General features: G+C 37.9%; 1 protein-coding gene across 6 annotated transcripts in view; it reads left to right on the top strand.

Annotated features, from left to right (window-relative positions):
- RABGAP1L (RAB GTPase activating protein 1 like) overlaps positions 1 to 21133 on the top strand; it is a 763170-nt gene that overhangs the window by 93958 nt on the left and 648079 nt on the right. For all 6 annotated transcript variants that reach the window (XM_047704248.1, XM_047704249.1, XM_047704250.1 and 3 more), the window contains exons 6-7: positions 2102 to 2259; positions 3457 to 3567. In XM_047704248.1, the coding sequence (XP_047560204.1) occupies positions 2102 to 2259; positions 3457 to 3567 (269 nt within the window). The remainder of the gene's footprint in view (positions 1 to 2101; positions 2260 to 3456; positions 3568 to 21133) is intronic.

Raw genomic sequence — 21133 nt, 5'->3', positions numbered from 1 at the left:
TGGCTCAGCCCCATATACTTAAAAACCTTTTAAAGAGAAATTGCCGAGCCTTGCCATCTACTTTAGAATTTGCCAAGCTCCCTGATGTTTGGTGTGTCCTGATGTGGCAGCTTGCTGATAGCTCTTATGTAAAGAAAACGAAATAGTTAGAAGATACGGGAGAGGAAAAGAAAGAATAAATATGGTTGGGGTTTGACTCTACTAATGTATCAGTGTATCTACAAGTGTTCCCCTATATTTACATACAACGTTTTCTTAAAAATATGCTGGAGTTGAATGTGTAAATGGCAAATAATAGACTTCACATTTTGTTTGATGTTAGGAAATGGGGAGTACTCAACTAAAAGTGATTTAAAGTTTCTATTTACACTTTCCCTTGAGTCATACTCTTCAATGACTTACTTCTAGTGGGTTTTTTGCTTCTGTTTTCTTTTCTAACCACTTAAAGTATTGAGCTAAATCGAATAAATATCCATTTAAGGCTAACTATTTCTGGTTTTGGCTTACCTAATGATTTCTTCTTCCCTACCCAAAGCATGTTCAACGTACATGTGCTGAAATGTAAGCACCACATTCACTGCTGTATCCCTAGCACCTAGAATGATACTAAGTATACAGAGGGCGCTCAAAAAATATTTATTAAATGAATGTGTGAATTCGTCATCTTAATTGTAGAAGAGTTGAGGACTGCATTTCTTAGTTATATCAGTCCTTTGTTGCTTTTGTTGTTTTTACTCATTTACATAAAATTATAGTTGGGTAACACATTAAAATATTTAAAAAATTTTACAAGCACTGTGGTACAAATATTCTCTGCTGGATGTGAACCTCAGGCTGGCAGGCAGTATTTGTACACATTTAAAAGTGTGTAAGTCAGTTAAGCTTAATTTGGCAATGGAAAAGCAGTTTAGGGTAATTATTGATTAATAGATGCAAGTGTGGCTGTGGGAAATTTAAGGACCACTTCTTTTTGAATGTGATAGACTGTATGAGAAAAGGCAGAATATACATGAACATCACAAAAACAGAAAAATGAAAGATCCCATGCTTTAAGAAATTCTGTTGATGTAAGTGGCCATTTCAAGCAAATGACAAAATATTATAGTCTTAAACTCACATAATTCAGTGAATGATTTTAATTCACTTTATCTAAAGGGAAGGATTTGTTCATATTTAAGGGAGTCTCTTGTATCTCCCTGTGTGAGATTATGTACGACCTTTGTTAAACTCTACTTGTTCCATCTTGGTTTCATTGTTCAACCCATGAGTGGCCTGAGAAATTTGGAAGTACTTTTGTGCTTCAAGCTTACAATTTTGAGATGGTTTGATGCTTCTTTTGGAGCCAAGGAAGAGAATAACTTCTGAAAGAGTGGGATCTAGAGTACTTGTCTACTTTAGGGCAAGAGTATAAGCCATTGATAGATATATATTTTATAGAGTCACCAGGGTGGCTTAGCACTAATAAATAGATCATCTCAGCTGGGAATCCTGTAGTGCATTTGCATCACAGCGGCACTGAGGAACAGCACTTGAATCTCTTTAGATCACATTACCGTGTCAGCTTATTGCTAACACCAGTATTTACTTTATTCTGTGCCTCAGTGTCTAGCCCTCTGCAGCTGAGGGGGAGTGAAAAGAGAAATTGAGAACTTAGGCTAACACCTTGTTTTGTGTGTTCATTGAGAAGATTTAGAAGCCAACACCATTCTGACAATTATCTTAGGGTTCATTGATTGCAATATGGTATATTCTGAGACCTAGAACATCTGTAAATAAATATAGTTCCTTCAGTGAACTTCAGTTAGTTAGACCTTTTTATTACCATTTTAAATGCTAGAGTTTAAAGAAGAAACTGTATATAAAATGTTCTGTACAATATATAAACATACATAAATATAAGCTTATATGAATATAAGCAAGCAATATATATAAAATACCATATATATATTTTGTGTGAACATAAATATATAAATGTATGCTTAGACGATATCTGCTGAAGTAAATTGTGACCATGGAAAGTTATAGATTCAAGAATTAGGAAAGAGGAGTAGCAAAATGCAGTTAAAACCTTCGCCTAATGGTATTTCCATTTTTCTTTCAGGTAAGCAGAATTTTATATAGTTTCTGTACAGCATTCAAACGTTCTTCCAGACAAGTGACTGATGTTAAAGACTCGATTATTCCTACCCCTGACAGTGACGTGTTCACCTTCAGTGTCTCCTTGGAGGTAAAAGAAGATGATGGAAAAGGAAACTTTAGGTGAGGTTATTTGGGAAGAATAAAAGTTGGTATTATGCTTGAAATATAATACTGGCTAATTAAAGCTTCCAGAAGCTATGCAACATTCGTAGAAAGCTTTAACATGATAAATATTTGGCAGGTGAATGAGTATCTTTCATTACTCTCATGCTTTCAGATATTTTATGTAGATGATTTTCTCAGTATTTAAGAATAATGATATTATAGAAAAATTGGTAAAATAATAAATGCAGAATAAAAAGGTATAGTTTTGTCAGCCACACTCAGTTTTAATATTTGATTTATTCCCTTTGTTTATTTCTAAGGGGTATTTTTATACACTTGTATATACATAATTTTTCTCTTTATTATGTAAGAATTTTTCCATTAAAATGTTCTTAATCAAAATCAACTTCAGTGGTATCAAGAGTGTGTTGGGTGGTTTGACCATCATTTAATTAAACATTTTCTTCTGTTGTGTGTTTAGAATGTTTTTCTTGTCTTCACAAATAGATTATAGAGCACAGTTATGCTCTTAATGATCATTATGTGCCTTTAATTCTAACAGTAATTATTAGGTAGATATTTTGTCTGCTTTTTTGTAGATCTAAACATTGAGTCTTAGATAAGTTGTTCAGGGGATTTTTTCATTTCAGATATGACAACCTGTATTTTAGACATTTATTTTCTTAATTAATTCTTAAGAGTAGTCAGTCTGGCCTAGGCTAGAATTGTAGTTGTACTGACCCATATCTCTTTGTCCATTTTTATGTGAATTTACTTGAGTATGTTACAGTTATCTCAAATGGTAGATATTTAAAGCAAGCTCTTCTCACTTTGTTTTGTCTTGGGTTTTAGTGTCTTAAGGCCACACAACCAGCTAAACCAGAATAGTGAGTCTTAAAAAATGAATAAGCTGTATTCCTAAATCTATTAAATTTAAAATCTAAAATTGAAATGGTGTCCTTTAAATAATCTTGGTTTTAACTTGTGTTAGAGATAAAGTATAAGGCCCTTGCGAGTCCAATTTAAAAATTAATGACTTTGTTTTGCTGATTGTAAAATTTGTAGCTAGCTGCTCTGGCAGAATAAGAGTTTAGAGCATGTTAAGACTAAGGGTATTTTCTCATCTGAAGCTCAGAATGGATTCTAACCTTGGAATAGATTATTTTATTGTGTTATTGTACTGATAATTTCTGTTCTTTTCGCATATTTCAGTCCTGTTCCTAAGGATAGAGACAAATTTTATTTCAAATTAAAACAAGGAATAGAGAAGAAGGTTGTGATTACAGTGCAGCAACTTTCTAACAAAGAATTAGCTATTGAAAGGTAAGCAGCTTGCTCCTAAATGCTACCAAAACCTCGTATTGACATTGCTGTTGTGTTTCAAGAGACATACTATTGAGTCTCAGCTATGTTACTCACTGTGGCTTTTCACCATACTTCAGTTTCTCCATTTAAAAATGAGAATGAGAATCTTAATGCTGTATCCACTTAAATAAGTTAGATTTAACTGGTTCATTGAAAATCTCAGTTGATGGAAGAAATAAACTTGAATTTTTTCTTCCCCCAGTAATAACTGCTTCAACCCTGTTTGGTTACATCTCTTTTTCCTGCTGTCCCTTATTTATATATAGGACAAATGCTTTAAATTCTCAATCGTCTTTGATAATTAAAAATTACATTTAGTTACCGGGATTTCAGGGGCTTAAAGATAGATACATATCTTTTAAATATATAAACACACACATATATACATATATGTATATGTACATTTATGTATTTGTTAATATTTGATCATATAAAAACAAAAAAATCTTGTAGGACAAAAGATACCATAAACAAAGAATAACAAATGATAGTTCTGGAAAAAGTATTTGTACTGTAAATGACAGATGAAAGGTTAATATCTATAATATACATAAATTTCTTAACAATTTGCAGAAAAAGGGAAAACGAGTATGCATTAACAAATTACAGGAAAGCTATTCACATGGCTAATAAACATATATATACATAAAAACATATGTCACTATTCATGAATAGACAGGGAAATGTATGTAAGGTAGTAGTAAGATAACAGATGGACAAAGATAACACATAGAGTTGGTGGAGATATGGGAAAATGGTGAAGTGTGTGTACATCCTTTTTGAAAACAATCTGACAACATCTATAAAATTAAAACAAAAAACCCCACCTATAATTGGATACATCAGTCCCATTTCTAGGGACTCTGTCCTATTGAAAAGAAGAGTACTACTGTGTAAGGACATAATTTTAAGGATGTTTATTACAGCCCTTTTTATAGTGGCAAAAATCCAGAAATAAAAGCAAATGCCTTTTCACTTAGCTCTAGGAAGTGGAAGCAATTGGTGATGGTCACAAGAGAAAGAAAAGCCTCTTCATCAAGACTGTTGTAGACTATGACCTCTTACCTCCAACCCCCTAGTTCTACAGACTAGGATGAAGGTGGGGGGCAAGTTGAGGTGCTGGCTGATGGCATCATGGGCACCTCTGTCCCTTTAAGTCTAGGAGAAGGTGTCTGGCCTCCAATTATCTCTTTAGAATGTTCTTTAGAATGTCAGGAATTTAGCTTTGCTTTGTTCCCACTCTTGGGTTTTACTACTCATACCCAGATAACAGGAAAAATGCTGTTATTTAATTCTGTCTTATAATTATGGTTGTCATCTTTTCTCCTTTTTTAGTGGTACAAAAAATAATTGTGAGTCATAAAATGCATGAAAAATAGCTGGAGATTAAAGGTATTGTTGATTTTGAATATTTTAGTCCTACAAGAATGATGAGAATTTTTGTTGTTGTTAGCAGTAGGTGTAAGCAATGTTTGAATCTTTTTATTCAGAAGTAGGCAATTTCACACTTATAGACGAGGTAAAAATAAAATTGCTACAGAGAACACCTGTGTACTCAGAATCACCTGTGGGGAGCATTTTACCTCACTTACTTTGCACCCATTTTCTCAATCTCTCTCTTCTAGCTCTCAGTCTTTACCTACCTACTTGTCTACCTGCATACACACACCCATATAATTGTTTTTCTGAATGATTTAAGTTACGCACACCACGGCATCTTATTCCTGTGTACTTTCTTAGGAAATGTGTATTTCCTAAAAATAAGGATTGGGTTAGCTCTAATATAAGCACATACGATACTTTTTGTCTAAACTGTGAGTTGTCTCCAGTTTTGTCCGTTAACCCAGTAGCATCCTCTCCCTCTCCAGTTCAGGGTTCGGACTAGGGTCAGTTTGCATTTAGTTGCCATATGTCTTTGGCTTTCGTTAATCTGGAAACATTTCCACAGCCTTTCTCTGTCTCTTATGACATGGAAATTTTTGAAGAATACACCCATTTTTCCTCTTTTTAATACAGCATTGCTAATTTGGGGTTTATCTGATACTACTGTGTGATTAGACCCAAGTTATTTATTGCTGTGTAGGTGATATTTCTGTCACTGTGGATCACATTTGAAGGTGCCTTACAACCATCTGATAACCATCTGTCCCTCACTGGCGATGTTCATTTTGATTGCCAGAATTTGTCAGAATGTCTGATTTCTTTGCTGTAATTCCTTCTTTTTCCCCCCTCCCTTGCAACTATAAGCAGTCTGTGGGGAGATATATGAAAATATCCTGCTTCTCTCAAAATTTTCTTCTTAAGTTAGCATTCATTCATGATTCTTTTTTTTTTTTTTTTTCAGATTTATTTATTTATTGACAGACAGAGATCACAAGTAGGCAGAGAGGCAGGCAGCAGAGAGAGAGGAGGAAGCAGGCTCCCCGCTGAGCAGAGAGCCCGATGCGGGGCTCGATCCCAGGACACTGGGATCATGAACTGAGCCAAAGGCAGAAGCTTAACCCACTGAGCCACCCAGGCGCCCCTCATTCATGATTCTTGTCTGATCCAGTCTTTACTGGGAGGAATGCAAAGTTACAATTTTCCATCTCCTGTACTTTCTCTAGATTTGGCAGTCAGCCCTTGGCATTCTGATGTAAGCCAAAGATCTCCACTTATCTATTTGTTATTGGTATAGACTCCTGAATTTCTCTCCTCCCCACAGTACTTTATAATTCACTACAGAATTTAATTATTTTGGTGTTCAGATTTTCCAGAATTTGCAACTGGGAGTCCCTTCATATCCTGCATCCGTAAGACATGCCCCCAGAACTTCTTTCTGGCATAACAAAAGGCAGCTTTCCATTTAATACGTCTATAGTAACCATGCATAAGGAAGTATTAGGTGTTGAGTAATTTAACTTTTAATAATCATCATTGAAAAATTTTGGAGTTTTATGATTAATGGCATATTATGTCTCTATAATAGAGGCTTGTGCTATGCTTGTATTTTGAGGCAATCCTTCCTGTTCCTAATGAGAAGCTCCAACTTTGGTCAATTTGAAACCTTGATGAATATGAATAAAACAGTTGAATGCCTACTTAGAATGTTTTCTTCATTAGTTTAAACATTTACACATGCATTCTGAATATATTACAGGAAATAATAATGTAGAAATGGGGCTTTTTGCCCACCCTCATAGTCAGAAGCCAACTTTTCAGACTCTGTAATCTTCAAACCATTGTCTTCATCATCATTGTACTTTCTGAATAATTTTGAGGCATTTTTCCAAGCTCATATCTCAACATATGCTTAAGTTATCTAAGATAAAGCACTTTTTGAGCAGTATATGTTGCTATTGTTGCTAGCCACAGGGGCCTATTTGTATAGCATTAGAATTATTTTTAAAAAATGATTCCACATATAACCACTTACGATATTGCTTTTATGTTAATATAATTGGTCTGTGATGATACTAACGACTCTGGGTTCATTATCCAGCAGTAATTATTAAACCCATGCTAAGTTTCTTTGCCCCCCCGCCACCATTTTTTTAAAACACATTTTATCTGATCACCTCTATAAATATCAAACTAAAACTGACTGAGATAGCTTCAGCTAAGGGTTCTTCCACAAACAATACTTAATTCAGCATGACAGACTGAATTTCCTGTGATATGGGAAATTTGTAAATACTCAGATTTGTCTTTTTTGCACTTGGTCTCAGCCAAAAGGCTGAGAAGTGATTCATATTTATCTTTTTTGGAGAAAAGAATCTTGCCTTTTATTAGATTATATGCAGTATTTAAGGTGTTTAAATACCAAATTGTAAATGGTGGAATTTAAGGTGATCCACTAGGTGGCAGTCTTGTCAAGAGAATTCTTAACACCTCTGCCTCAAACTGCGGCTGACAAAGTTTGTAATTGAAAGACATTGGTGTGACTCCTATTCAACATAGTACTAGAAGTCCTAGCCTCAGCAATCAGACAACAAAAAGAAATAAAAGGCATCCACATTGGCAAAGAAGAAGTCAAACTATCACTCTTTGCAGATGATTGATACTTTATGTGGAAACCCAAAAGACTCCACTCCAAATCTGCTAGAACTTATACAGGAATTCAGTAAAGTGTCAGGATATAAAATCAATGCACAGAAATCAGTTGCATTTTTACACACCAACAAGACAGAAAAAGGAGAAATTAAGGAGTCGATCCCATTTATAATTGCACCCAAAACCATAAGATACCTAGGAATAAACTTAACCAAAGAGGCAAAGAATCTGTACTCAGAAAACTATAAAGTACTCATGAAAGAAATTGAGAAAGACAAAAAGAAATGGAAAAATATTCCATGCTCATGGATTGGAAGAACAAATAGTGTGAAAATGTCTATGCTACCTAAAGCAATCTACATGTTTAATGCAATCCCTATCAAAATACCATTCTTTTTTTTTTCAAAGAAATGGAAGAAATAATCCTAAAATTTATATGGAACTAGAAAAGACCTCAAATAGCCAGAGGAATGTTAAAAAAGAAAGCCAAAGTTTGTGGCATCACAATTCCAGACTTCAAGCTTTATTACAAAGCTGTCATCATCAAGACAATATGGTACTGGCACGAAAACAGACATATAGATTAATGGAACAGAATAGAGAGCCAGAAATAGACCGTCAACTCTGTGGTCAACTATCTTTGACAAAGCAGGAAAGAATGTCCAGTGGAAAAAAGTCAGTCTCTTCAACAAATGGTGTTGGGAAAATTGGACAGCCACGTGCAGAAAAATGAAACTGGACCAATTCCTTACACCACACACAAAAAATAGACTCAAAATAGTTGAAAGACCTCAATGTGAGAAAGGAAGCCATCAAAATCCTTGAGGAGAACACAGGCAGCAACCTTTTCGACCTCAGCCGCAGCAACATCTTCCTAGAAACATCACCAAAGGCAAGGGAAGCAAGGGCAAAAATGAACTATTGGGACTTCATCAAGATCAAAGGCTTTTGGACAGCAAAGGAAACAGTTAACAAAACCAAAAGACAGCTGACAGAATGGGAGAAGATATTTACAAATGACATATCAGATAAAGGGCTAGTATCCAAAATCTATAAAGAACTTATGAAAACTGAACACCCAAAGAACAAATAATCCAGTCAAGAAATGGACAGAGGACATGAACAGACATTTCTGCAAAGAAGACATCCAGATGGCCAACAGACACATGAAAAAGTGCTCCACATCACTCGGCATCAGGGAAATCCGAATCAAAACCACAATGAGATACCACCTCACACCGGTCAGAAAGGCTAAAATTAACAAGTCAGGAAATGACACAGATGCTGGCAAGGATGCAGAGAAAGGGGAACCCTCCTACACTGTTGGTGGAAATGCAAGCTGGTGCAGCCACTCTGGAAAACAGCATGGAGGTTCCTCAAAAAGTTGAAAATAGAGCTTCCCTACGACCCAGCAATCGCACTACTGGGTATTTACCCTAAAGACACAAATGTAGTGATCCAAGGGGCACATGCACCCGAATGTTTTATAGCAGCAATGTCCATATAGCCAAACTATAGAAAGAGCTAGATGTCCGATCAACAGATGAATGGATAAGAAGATGTGGTGTATATACACAATAGAATACTATGCAGCCATCAAAAAATGAAATCTTGGCATTTGCAACGACATGGATGGAACTAGAGGGTATTATGCCTGAGTGAAAATAAGTCATCGGAGAAAGACAACTATCATATGATCTCCTGATACGATGAATTTGAGAGGCAGGGCGGGGGATTTTGGGGGGTAGGGAAGGAAAAAATTAAACAAGATGGGATCGGGAGGGAGACAAACCATAAGAGACTCTTAATCTCACAAAACAAACTGAGGGTTGCTGGGGGGAGGGGGAGTATGAGAGGGTGGTTGGGTTATGGACATTGGGGAGGGTATGGGCTATGGTGAGTGCTGTGAAGTGTGTAAGCCTGATGATTCACAGACCTGTACCCCTGGGGGAAATAATACATTATATATTAATTTTTAAAAAAGACATTGGTGTGGAAAAAAACCCCAAATTACATAATTTTGGCTTATCTTCAGAAAGCGAAAGTGATTTATCATTTTCAAAAGCAACTTTTATGTATGTAAATTTCCAGCATAGGCAAAGTAGAAAATAATATATTGAACCTCATAGTGCATCCATCCATCACACTACCCCAGATGCTAATTTTCAATGTTTGGACTTTCTTCAAAAAGTATTTTTTCTAAAAGAATCCGTTTCCCTGTGTATTCAGGGGTTCAAGCCTTCTTTCTATGTAGGTATTTGACAAATTAAACTGGACTTTCTATCTCAGAATCTCCAATATCTAGCACAATGCTAGCAACACAGAACTTTGTGGTTAGCTACTTAACCCTTACGGAGCACTTCTGTGCTGGATATGGTTGTAGAGGCATCAGTGATACTATTTTCGTTTTACGCTTGAAGAAACTCTTGAAGAAACTGAGGCACAGAGAGGTTCGATAACTTGCCTAGGTCATACAATTAATATTTGAACTGAGTCCATCTGGTATCAGAATACATACTCTTACTCCCTACTGCCTCTTTCAAAACTTGTTGAAAAATGAATAAAAAGTATAAAAAAGTGTTACGTAGAGTATTGACCAAACTCATTGTAGTAGTAGTGACAGGACACTGCACCTGATAGAATCCTTCCTTGTTTGGAGAATATGTGAAGATTGCCTTCATATCTTGAATGTTTCTAATAGTCTTGTAGGTGATCCATGTTGGATTTTACATTGAGCTTTATTTGGAACTGGACAGAAGAGAGAAAGTAGTAACGGCCAACATTTATTTTATTTTATTTTATTTATTTATTTTTTAATTTTATTTTTTATATGGCCAACATTTATTGAGCACTTACTGTCATGGCCATGCTACCGTTGCCATAACAACAGGTGAGGAAGGCTTTATAATGATTACCCTGTTTTTGCGGATCATGAAACAGGGCTAAGGAGCTTAAGTAACCTGGGTCACTTGGCCAGAAACTGTAGAGCCAGGCTTTAAACCAAAGCCTGGTTTCTGAGTGTGTCCTTTTAAGATTATACCCAACTAAATCCTGATTGTCCACTAAGTTTAAAATTAATCAAGCCAGTTAGGAGGTAAATGAATTGGTATTGTCATATTTTTTAAAAATTTATTTATTTATTATTTGACAGAAAGAGAGAGATCACAATTAGGCAGAGAGACAGGGCGGTGGGGGGAGGGAGCAGGCTCCCCGCTGGGCAGAGAGCCTGATGCGGGGCTTGATCCTAGGACCTTGAGATCATTACCTGAGCCAAAGGAGGAGGGTTAACCCACTGAGCCATCCAGGTGCCCCGGTATTGTCATATTTTGAGCAGAATTTGAAAGTGAGAATATAGATGTTGGGGCATCCAGGTGATTGTTCAGGGACTTCAAATTCAGGGACACCATGTCGTGGGAGAAAAAGCTGACTGATTTGTAGAAGAGAAAGCCAACAATAATAACTGATGGAGGAAGCAAGACGGTGTCATCTGAGATGTGTGAGAAGAGCGAGATGGTTGTCATCTGAGATGTGTGAGAAGAGCAAACCTGGTTATTGTGAGCCCTCAGTTAAAATGTTAAAGTGTGCGGATTTGATCAGGTCAAGCTCTTCTGGTATTTCCAGCGCAGAAATGGCAGTCATCTGTGTGTCTGACCATTGGACATTTCTGTGGTTTTTGGTAATCATCACATGTAGAAATAGTAAGAAAAAATTTCTGACAAACTACTGAATTGATACAGATTTTTAAAGTTATTTATTTTAAAGATTTATTTATTTATTTGACAGAGAGAGAGGAAGGGAAGCAGGCTCCCCTCTGAGCAGAGAGTCCAATGCAGGGCTCAATCCCAGGACACTGGGTTCAGGATCTGAGCTGAAGGCAAATGCTTAACCAGCTGAGCCACCCAGACACCCCAGATTTTTTAAGTTTTATATAATGTTTAGAATACACTTTTACACTTTAGAATACTATTACATCATGCCCACTCAGTGCTTTAGGTAGATTGTTGGTTATGCCTCATACTTGAGAAGTGAGGGAAGAGTTTTTCAGTTTTTGCAGTATTAATTTTTTGACTAGTATTTTGTAATAAAATGATTCAGGACAATAATCCATACATACTTTGCAGATGGGCTACTGTAAATGAGAAGCAGTGTTTTAATAATGGCAATTTCAGGCCTCGTGGAAGGTTAGTTGGGAAGAGATTTTTGGCTTCAGCGTTTATGTCTGTCTGATCGCTCTGTTTCTAGGGATCCACCCTGATGCTTGCTGTGTGTATCAAAATGAAATACTGAGGGGCGCCTGGGTGGTTCAGTGGGTTAAAGCCTCTGCCTTCAGCTCAGGTCATGATCTCAGGGTCCTGGGATCGAGCCCCACATCGGGCTCTCTGCTCATCCTCTCTCTGCCTACTTGTGATCTCTGTCTGTCAAATAAATAAAATCTTAAAAAAAAAAAAAAAAGCCACCACTCCATCATCTTGTGCATGCATCACTGAACAGAAATCTGCTTTAAAAAAAAATGAAATATTGATACAGCAAGCAGAGCGCAATGACTAGATTTGTCATAAGCATATAACTCTGTACTGAGTAATGTGGGCCACACTATGAGAAAAAAGGGATTTCTATGAGTCACTTTGATCCTAATTTTGGGGAATTACAACCATTACATATACTTTAAAAAATACATAACACATCATTAACAGAAGGTAGTTTGATCATTTGTGGAGTGATTCAGAGATGTGCTGGTTTTGATAGTATATGCTGCTTCACTTCTTAATTTGTGCTTGCTGGCTTACAGTGAAAACCATATGATGAGAAATTCACGTGTTAAGTACCATACTTCATAGCATGAGTGATTGACAGGTACCTTTCCTTGTGTTACTTTCTTGAGGGAAAGATTTCTAAGCTAGGAGTACTGAAAAACCACCTGGGGCTCTTTTTCTCTCAGAACATTTTCCATATGATTTGATACCACTGGAGTTGGGAAATGGTAGAACTTAAACTGTTTATTATTTTTGGGCTGATCTAATTTGATGTTTGACCATTCTGAAGGTCTTTTTGCTGGATTTACCTAGCATTTATTTTTATCCTCACTCTAGCAAGTTACTGTTTATTTAGAAAGAAGCTCAAGTCGCTGACTTCAGGCTGCCTAGATGTTAGTTTGATTATATCTTTTATGGAAAGATATAAAATTATGATTTTATCTTTTATGGAAAGATATACAATTATTATGAAATCAAAAGCTTTAGATGTTCTAATAATTTTTCTTAAAGGACATCATTCTTCTCCATCCTAAAATGAGAAAAAATTGGTGGGGTGACCAGAAGTCTCGGTAATATTTTATTTTGTTTGTTTATTTTGAGAGAGAGAGAGAGAGAGCGAGCACGCGCGCACATGAGTGAGCTTGAATGGGGCAGGGGAGAGGGAGAGAGAGAATCCCAAGCAGGCCTTCATGCCCAGCTTGGAGCCCAGTGTGGGGCTGGATCTCGTACCATGGGATCATGACCTGAACCAAAATCAAGAGCCAGATGCCCAACCAACCCACCCAGGCACCCCTCCATAATATTTTAAAAAGCTGTTCTCTGACTTACTTAGCTGTCTTCTTTGAGTTTTCTTTTCTTTCTTTCTTTGATGTATTATATGTTGTGATATGATTGCCCTCATAGTAATAGTTAGCACCTCTATCACATCACATAATTATTATTTCTTTTTCGTAAGATCTCATCTCTTAGCAAGTTTGATGATAATACAGTTTTGTTGTCTATACTCACTGCGTTGTACATTAGGTCTCTAGGCCTTACTTACTACTAGTTGCAAGTGTGAGTCCTTAAACAGCATCTTTCCTGTCCCCCCCCCCCATCTCCTGATAACCATCCTTTTAGGCTCTGCTTTCATGAGTTTGGCTCTTTTAGATTCCACATATAAGTTTAGATCATACAGTATTTGTCTTTCTTTCTTTCTTTCTTTCTTTTTTTTTAAAGATTTTATTTGTTATTGGACAGAGAGAGATCACAAGTAGGCAGAGAGGCAGGCAGAGAGAGAGGAGGAAGCAGGCTCCCCACCAAGGAAAGAGCCCGATGTGGGGCTCGATCCCAGGACCCTGGGATCATGACCTGAGCCGAAGGCAGAGGCTTTAACCCTCTGAGCCACCCAGGCGCCCCAGTATTTGTCTTTCTTTTCCTCGTTTATATCACTTAACATAGTGTCCTCAAGTCCATCTCTGTTGTCACAAATGGTGGGATTTCTTTTTTCCTCCGGACTGAATAATATTCCATTGTATCCCTGTACCACATCTTCTTATCCAGTCATCCACTGACGAGCATTTCGGTTGTTTTTATATCTTGGCTGTTGTGAATAATGTTGCAGTGAACATGGGAGGGCATTTATCTCTTTGATATCCTATTTTCATTTCCGTGGTTGTATACCCAGAAATGGGATTTTCAGATCGTATGGTAGATTCGTTTTTAATTTTTAGAGGAGCATCCATATTTTTCCATAGTGGATAAACTAATTTACATTCTCAACTTACATTAGAAAATAACTTAATTCATTGGTTTAAGAAATTTAGGGTTCTTTTTTTTTTTTTTCAAGATTTTTCTCATTTATTTGAGAGAGTGAGACTGTGGGTGCATGAGTGGGGAGAGAAGCAGAGGGAGATGTTGACTCCCAGGGAGCCCAGGACCCTGAGATCATGACCTGAGCCAGAGGCCGATGCCACTCAGGCACCCCAAAATTAGGGTTCTAATTAGGAGAAGTGGGGTATTTTAACTATATCCTATGCCAGTTATCAATTTATTATCTCTTGGTTCCAAATCTACCCTCTTTTATATTTGGTGGAGCGAAATTTGTTTGCAGCAAGCACAATATTAAATTGAGCCAGTAGAGGGTGCTAGAGAGACACTGCAGGAGGACAGGTCTTCTCTTTGGTTCTGGTGTGCTGTGTTGGTTTCTTGCTCTTGCTGTTAAGATTCTGGAACATCCTGTGTGTGTTCCAGCTGTGCAGCCAGTGCACACACTCCCTCCTCGAGCTCAGAATCCCGGTCCTGGCTCAGCAAGATCTTCCTGTGGACCTCCAGACACAGATACTGTGGGCCTCCGCCCTCACACCCTTCTGCCAGTGAGCTAGCTCTGGGAGCTCTGATTGCCTTTGTTCATGTACTCGCAGACTTGGCTGCCTGCACCTATGTGCGCTGTTTCCTGTTTGCTTATGGCCCAGCTCAGTCCAGCAAACTTTGCCATCCACTGTACTGCAGTCGTACTTTCTCTAGTAAGGATAGAATACCAGCTGTAGGGAGAGGATCCCTCCTCCAAGTACTCTTTCCTGGTGTACTCTCCCTTAGGCTTGAGGTATTCTTTAGAATTCTCTTTACTGTTACTCTCCTATTATAGTTAGTAATTCTTTATAATAAACTTTCCCTGTTTAAATTATTGTGTTTTCTCTCCTAATTGGACTTTGACTGGCTAATTGAATTAATACCTGATAAGATCCACCAGTCCCATACACCTATGGGACTAAATACATTTCTGGGCAGGGTGGGGGTGGGAAGAAAATTGTTATTTTAGATAGTTTTTTTTTTTTTTTTAAGGGGGTGGAGGAACAGAGAGAGAGAGAGAGGGAGAGAATCTCAAGCAGGCTCTACATTCAGTGTGGAGTCCGATGCAGGGCTTGACGTTATGATCCCTGATATCATGACCTGAAATCAAGAATCAGACATTTAACTGACTGAGCCACCAGGTGTCCCTGGTTATTTTAGATAGTTTTGTTTTTGTTTTTGTTTTTGTGCTTTCCCCCTTTTTTTTGGCTTTTTCTTTCTTTTCATTTTTTTCTTTCTTTCTTTTTGGCTTTCATAATAGTGATAATGGCAAGGATAAAAGCTATTTAATGACTTTTGCCATATGTCCATTTCCATTCTGAGTGTTTTTTCATTTGACTCTTCTGTATGACTTATTTTTGTGGGAAGGTGCAAGGAGAGGGATTTAAGTATCTGTAAATAAAATTATTTTGTCACTAGTAAGCATAACTTAAGTACTAATGTCTTATCCTTCTTTATAATGAAAGTTGTTTTTTTCTCTTTTAAAGATCTTTGTTTCATTTGAAGAGATGAGGGAGGAAGAAGTACATAAAATGTTATTTTTATTTAGTAGGACATTAGGCAGTCAACGAAAGTTAAATTATATGTGAAGTCTTGTATTTGTACTTTAAATATTTGTTTTTTTTCTAGTTTGACTGTGTTTTAATGTTTCCTCATCCCTTTTATTCTCATGATTTTTCTTTTTTTTTTTAAAGGCGGGTGAAGGGGCAGGAGGAGAGGGAGAGAGAGAGAATTTTTTTTTTTTTTTTAGATTTTGTTTATTTGACAGAGAGAGACACAGCACAGTGAGAGCAGAAACACAAGCAGGGAAAGTGCAAGAGGAAGAAGCAGGCTTCCTGCTGAGCAGGGAGCCCGATGCGGGGCTCGGTCCCAAGACCCCGGGACCATGACCCATGAAGTCGGACACTCAATAGCTGAGCCACCCGCCCCTAGGGTGAGAGAATCTTTTTTTTTTTTTTTTTTTAAAGATTTTATTTATTTGAGAGAGAGAGAGCATGAGAAAGGGGGAGGGTCTTAGGGAGAAGCAGACTCCCCGCTGAGCAGGGAGCCCTATACGGGACTCAATCCCGGGACTCCAGGATCATGACCTGAGCCAAAGGCAGTCGCTTAACCAACTGAGCCACCCAGGTGCCCCGGGAGAGAGAATCTTAAGCAGGCTCCATGCCTAGCGCAGAGCTGGATGTGGGTCTCGATCTCACAACCCTGAAATCATGACCTGAACTGAAATCAAGAGTCAGATGCTTAATTGACTGCACCACCCAGATGCCCCTGTTATATGGGTATTCACATGTTTCCTTTAAAGTTCATATATTTTGATGAGTTATTTCATTATTCCACTGTACTATAGAAGATTGTTATTCTTTTGATAACTGATCAAAGCTTAATATCACTTGATTTAAGCCTTTTAAATGGAATTGACCTCCTGAGGAATCTATATTATTTTACACACAGATGACATTGTATTATATTAAAGTTCTCCTTACTTAGAATGTAAATAGGAAGATAGGGCTCTACAGAAGAGAGTTAACATAGTGGAGCTGAAACTGCTGTTCCTAAAGGTATGAATTGTAGGGTTGGTTCTTGAAAGCCATCTGAAAACTTGGATTTCAGGAAGGGTCCCACCATTCCCAGAACTGATGAGTGCCTAAACTGTTTGTAGAAACAGCATGATTTATGCTGAACACTTGCTTTTCTTCTGGAATCTGGAATTTTGTTATGTCCCAGCCAAAGAATGCCTATGTGACCAGCTCCCAGGAAAAACCTTGGACACTGAGTCTCTGACTTTCCCTGGTAAACAACTTTTCACACATGTCACAACTCATTGCTGGAGAAATTAAATGTGTCCTCAGTGAATCAATAGGGAGAGGACTCTGAACTTCACCTTGTGCACCTTTTCCTTTTGCTGATTTTGCTTTGTGTCTGTTCACTCTAATAAATCATCGCCATAAGTACAATCAGTGCTGAGACCTGGGAGTCCTCCTAGCAAATCTTCCAACCTGGAGTGGTCTTGGTAACTCCCAACACAAGAGCATTTTGTTGTGGCTAGTTTTTCATGTAAGAATCACATTTAAAATTACTATTTTCTTCCTTGGGGGGTGTATGTGTATGTAGCTTTTATTGATCGTAGAAAATGAGCATTTGCCTAATTGAAGGTCTCTTTATGTGGATATAGGACGGCTATTTTGGATCTTGTCTTTTAGGGAGCAGTAGCATTTGTGAGATGAGGTTATAGCTAATGCACAGTAAATATGGTTTTGGGGTTTACTATTCTGCAGACTCATTAATCCAGTGTGTTTTTGGATACCCAGAAGTAGTTATCTTTCCCTTGAATGCACTTCAAGTCAAAACTCCTCCACACTCACATACTCTGTTCCCATTCCTAACCCCGCCCCTCATCAATAATAGGTAAGGTTGTCCATATTTCTCTGGTACTACTGCCCCTTCCTTGACTCGTGCACCTTGGTTGTCCTGAACTGGACTAAAACGTATTCCAGAGCTCTACCTGCTCTTGCCAAGACCCTCCTTCTTCCCACCCTCAATCTTTAGCTTCGCTGAAATCTGTTTGTTTTGCCTGTTTCTTCAGGCCTTGTAAGAAGTCCAGGACTCCTGGATTTTCCATCAGTACTCAAATCCTGATCCCCTGGATATCCTGTCTTCTGACTCTCATCTCCACCTTTACCCAGCTTCTGGAACATTCCATTCTACACTCTGGAACTCATAACGCATCACAGCACAGCTACCCTCTTTCTCAACCTGATTCTGAGTGTTACCTTCACTTTATACAACTGGGCTTTCAACTGAGTCTGCTGCTTCCTTTACAATCTTTTCAAGTGATGGCTGTTTCCTCTCCTCCCATCCCTGTATCTTTGGCCTGGAGATGTATGAGTATCCTTCTTGCATGTCCCTGCTCCTTCTGGACTGTTTTCCTCTTCCCTCCTTGAAAACTCACAGCTTCGAAGTTGATGCTCTCAGACTTTCCCATCTCCCAGCCTCTCTTGTTGCCATTATCTACATATCCTTGGGATTCGCATCATTCTTTGAAGATTTTAGCCCCTGGCTCTCTATCATTTTCTAATTATTAGGCTTATCCTAAGTTATGGCAGTTTCAGTATCTATGCAGATGGTTTTCCTAATAACCTAGCTTCTTAGTTTCTTGACTTCTTGTCTACAGACTTTTTCTCCCTTTCTCAACTACCTACTTCCACCATCATACTCTGGAATTTGTCATTACCGATGACCGACTCCCTTCATAGTCTCAATATAAGGTATCCCACTGTCTGATCCTGCCTTTTATCTCTCTAATTCATTCTCATTTTCTCAATTCCGTTAATTCTTTGATCTCACTGAGACTAATAATCTGTGGTCCCATCATGATTTGCTGTCCCTCACCCACTCACTTCATGTTTGTTTTTTTTTACTTCTCTCTGTCCTAACTTAGATTCTATTATCTATCTTTATAAATTATACTCCCACAACTCCCTTATTCTCTTTTCCATTTTTCCACTCACCTGGCATATTGCCATCTCTAAGCTTTCTGCTCCTTTGTACCAAGACCTGTTAGAATTGAATGCAGCTGGGGAAGTAATAGATAAACAGCCATGCTGATTGGCATCACTCGAGGTTCATGACCATAGCCTCAGGTGTACCTTTGTGTTGCTAGCATCCCTATTTCATTTTACTGGACAAGCTATTTCATCTCTTTCTTAGGCTGTTTCACACCTGCTCTTTAGTGTCCACATGTCTTCTACCACGTTTAGTCTTAACCAGCGATCTCTCATTGAAGATAACAGAAACAGTAAGTAGAACTTTTTTTTAAAGATTTTATTTGTTTATTTGACAGAGAGACAGTGAGAGAGGGACACAAGTGAGGGGAGTGGGAGGGGAAGAAGCAGGCTTCCTGCTGAGCAGAGAACGCACATGGGACTCGATTCCAGGACCCCAGGACCCCAGGACCATGACGCGAGCTGAAGGCAGCTGCTTAATGACTGAGCCACCCAGGTGCCCTAGAACTTTTGATATTACCATCACCTTTTCTACTAATTTTCTCATCTATACTACATATTCTGCCTTTCCTCTTATTACTCTGGATGAAATGTCCATGCTCTTGGCCAACTTTCTACTTGTATAGTAGATTTTATTCAGTTTTTTCCTTCTTGATAACATTAGTTTAGTAGTCTTTCCTCTACCACACTCATTAGTTACCTCATCCAGTCTCTTCATATATAGGACTTTAAATATATCTACAAATGAATGACTTCCAAATTTTTAGGGGTGCCTGGGTGGCTCAGTGGGTTAAAGCCTCTGCCTTCAGCTCAGGTCATGATCCCAGGGTCCTGGGATCGAGCCCCACATCAGGCTCTCTGCTCAGCAGGGAGCCTGCTTCCTCCTCTCTCTCTCTCTGCCTACTTCTCTGCCTACTTCTGATCTCTGTTAAATAAATAAATAAAATCTTAAAAAAAAAACTTTAAAAAAATCACCTCTTCTTCTATAACCTCTTTGTGGATTAAATTCTTTTCACTGGTAGCAGATCTAAAACAGTCCTAAGTATCTATTTTAAATATTAAAAAAAAGATTTTTTTTATTTGAGAGCGAGAGAGAGTGCTCATGCGAGAGCATGAGAGGAGGGCAGGGCAAAGGGCAAGGGAGAGAGGGAATCTCAAGTAGACTCTATGTTGTGCCCTGGTTGAAGGCCTAATCCCACAATCCTGAAATCATGACCTAAGCTGAAATCAGGAGTCAGATGCTTAACTGATGAGCCACCCAGGCACCCCCAAGCATCTATTTTATTTTTTTCCTGGTGATCCGTCCTAGTATTCCAGGTAATCTTAGGGGAAAACTATAAAAATTTCCCACCCGAAGTATGGAGAGAAAAGAACAACTAGTTTTTTAAACCTCTTTTGTTGATAACTATAAAACCTAATGGAGAGACTTCTTCCTGTGACTGAGGGCACTGAAGTTAGTAAAATGTTTAAGATCTCTAACTATGGAGTCCTTCATCTGGGTTTTAGTCCTGGCTCTACAGTGACTGTGGCCAGGTTATTTAACTTCTCTGTGCTTCGGTTTCTAATTTGTAGATTGTGAATAATACCTCTTAAGAATTTTGGGAGGAAAAAATTAGATAATGCCTGTAAAATATTTGGAATAGTCCCTGACTCAGAATAAATGCTTAATAAACGCTTGCTGTTATTACTGTTGGCAGTATTATCTCTGGTACCACAATCATGATTTTTTCTGAGACTGCTTTGAGTGATAAGTGAAAATCAGAGCAGCCTGTAGAATCAGGGTAGACTGCTACCATGAGAAGGCAAAACCTTGGCTAGATTTTTAGCACTTTTGTGTACGTACAAGCAATCCTTGTTTTGTAGTTATGATAATGCACAAATTTATGTTACTTTGGTTTAGTTAAATAATACTAGTCCTGCAGCCACATGGTTCAAATTTTTGTTATCATGATATATTAATTTTGAGTAATTGCAGAAAGTGAAAACTCTGTTGTTAACTCTTTAGTTTATAGTCACCACATAAATTCAAGATCAGCAACTAGTCACATCACTTCCTTGAAATTCTGTTGAAAATGGTAACAGTGCATCTGTTACTTAGTTCATGCCCAGATAGCAAAGTGTGTGACTGTGTTGCCTCCTTATCTCTCAGTGATAAACCTGTGCACCATTTCCCCAAAATACATAAATTCAAAGAATTGGCCAACAATGTTAAATGTGCAGCAAAGAAATGAAAGTGCTAATGCTGAAAGTGAAATTGCATATGATCTTAGAAGATTTAGAAATGATGACAGCAGAATGAAGGTAGGAAGAGCTCTAGGCGCTGCATGAAGCAATGGTGTCAACCGTTCTGAAAAAGTCTGGTGAATAAAAAGAGCACAATAAAGTCACTCTGTCATCTTTAAGTTT

The sequence above is a fragment of the Lutra lutra genome, chromosome 15, assembly GCF_902655055.1.
Source record: "Lutra lutra chromosome 15, mLutLut1.2, whole genome shotgun sequence".
Classification (NCBI taxonomy): Eukaryota; Metazoa; Chordata; class Mammalia; order Carnivora; family Mustelidae; genus Lutra; species Lutra lutra.
The sequence above is the reverse complement of the archived record's forward strand: the minus strand, read 5'-3'. Positions and strand labels throughout refer to the sequence as shown.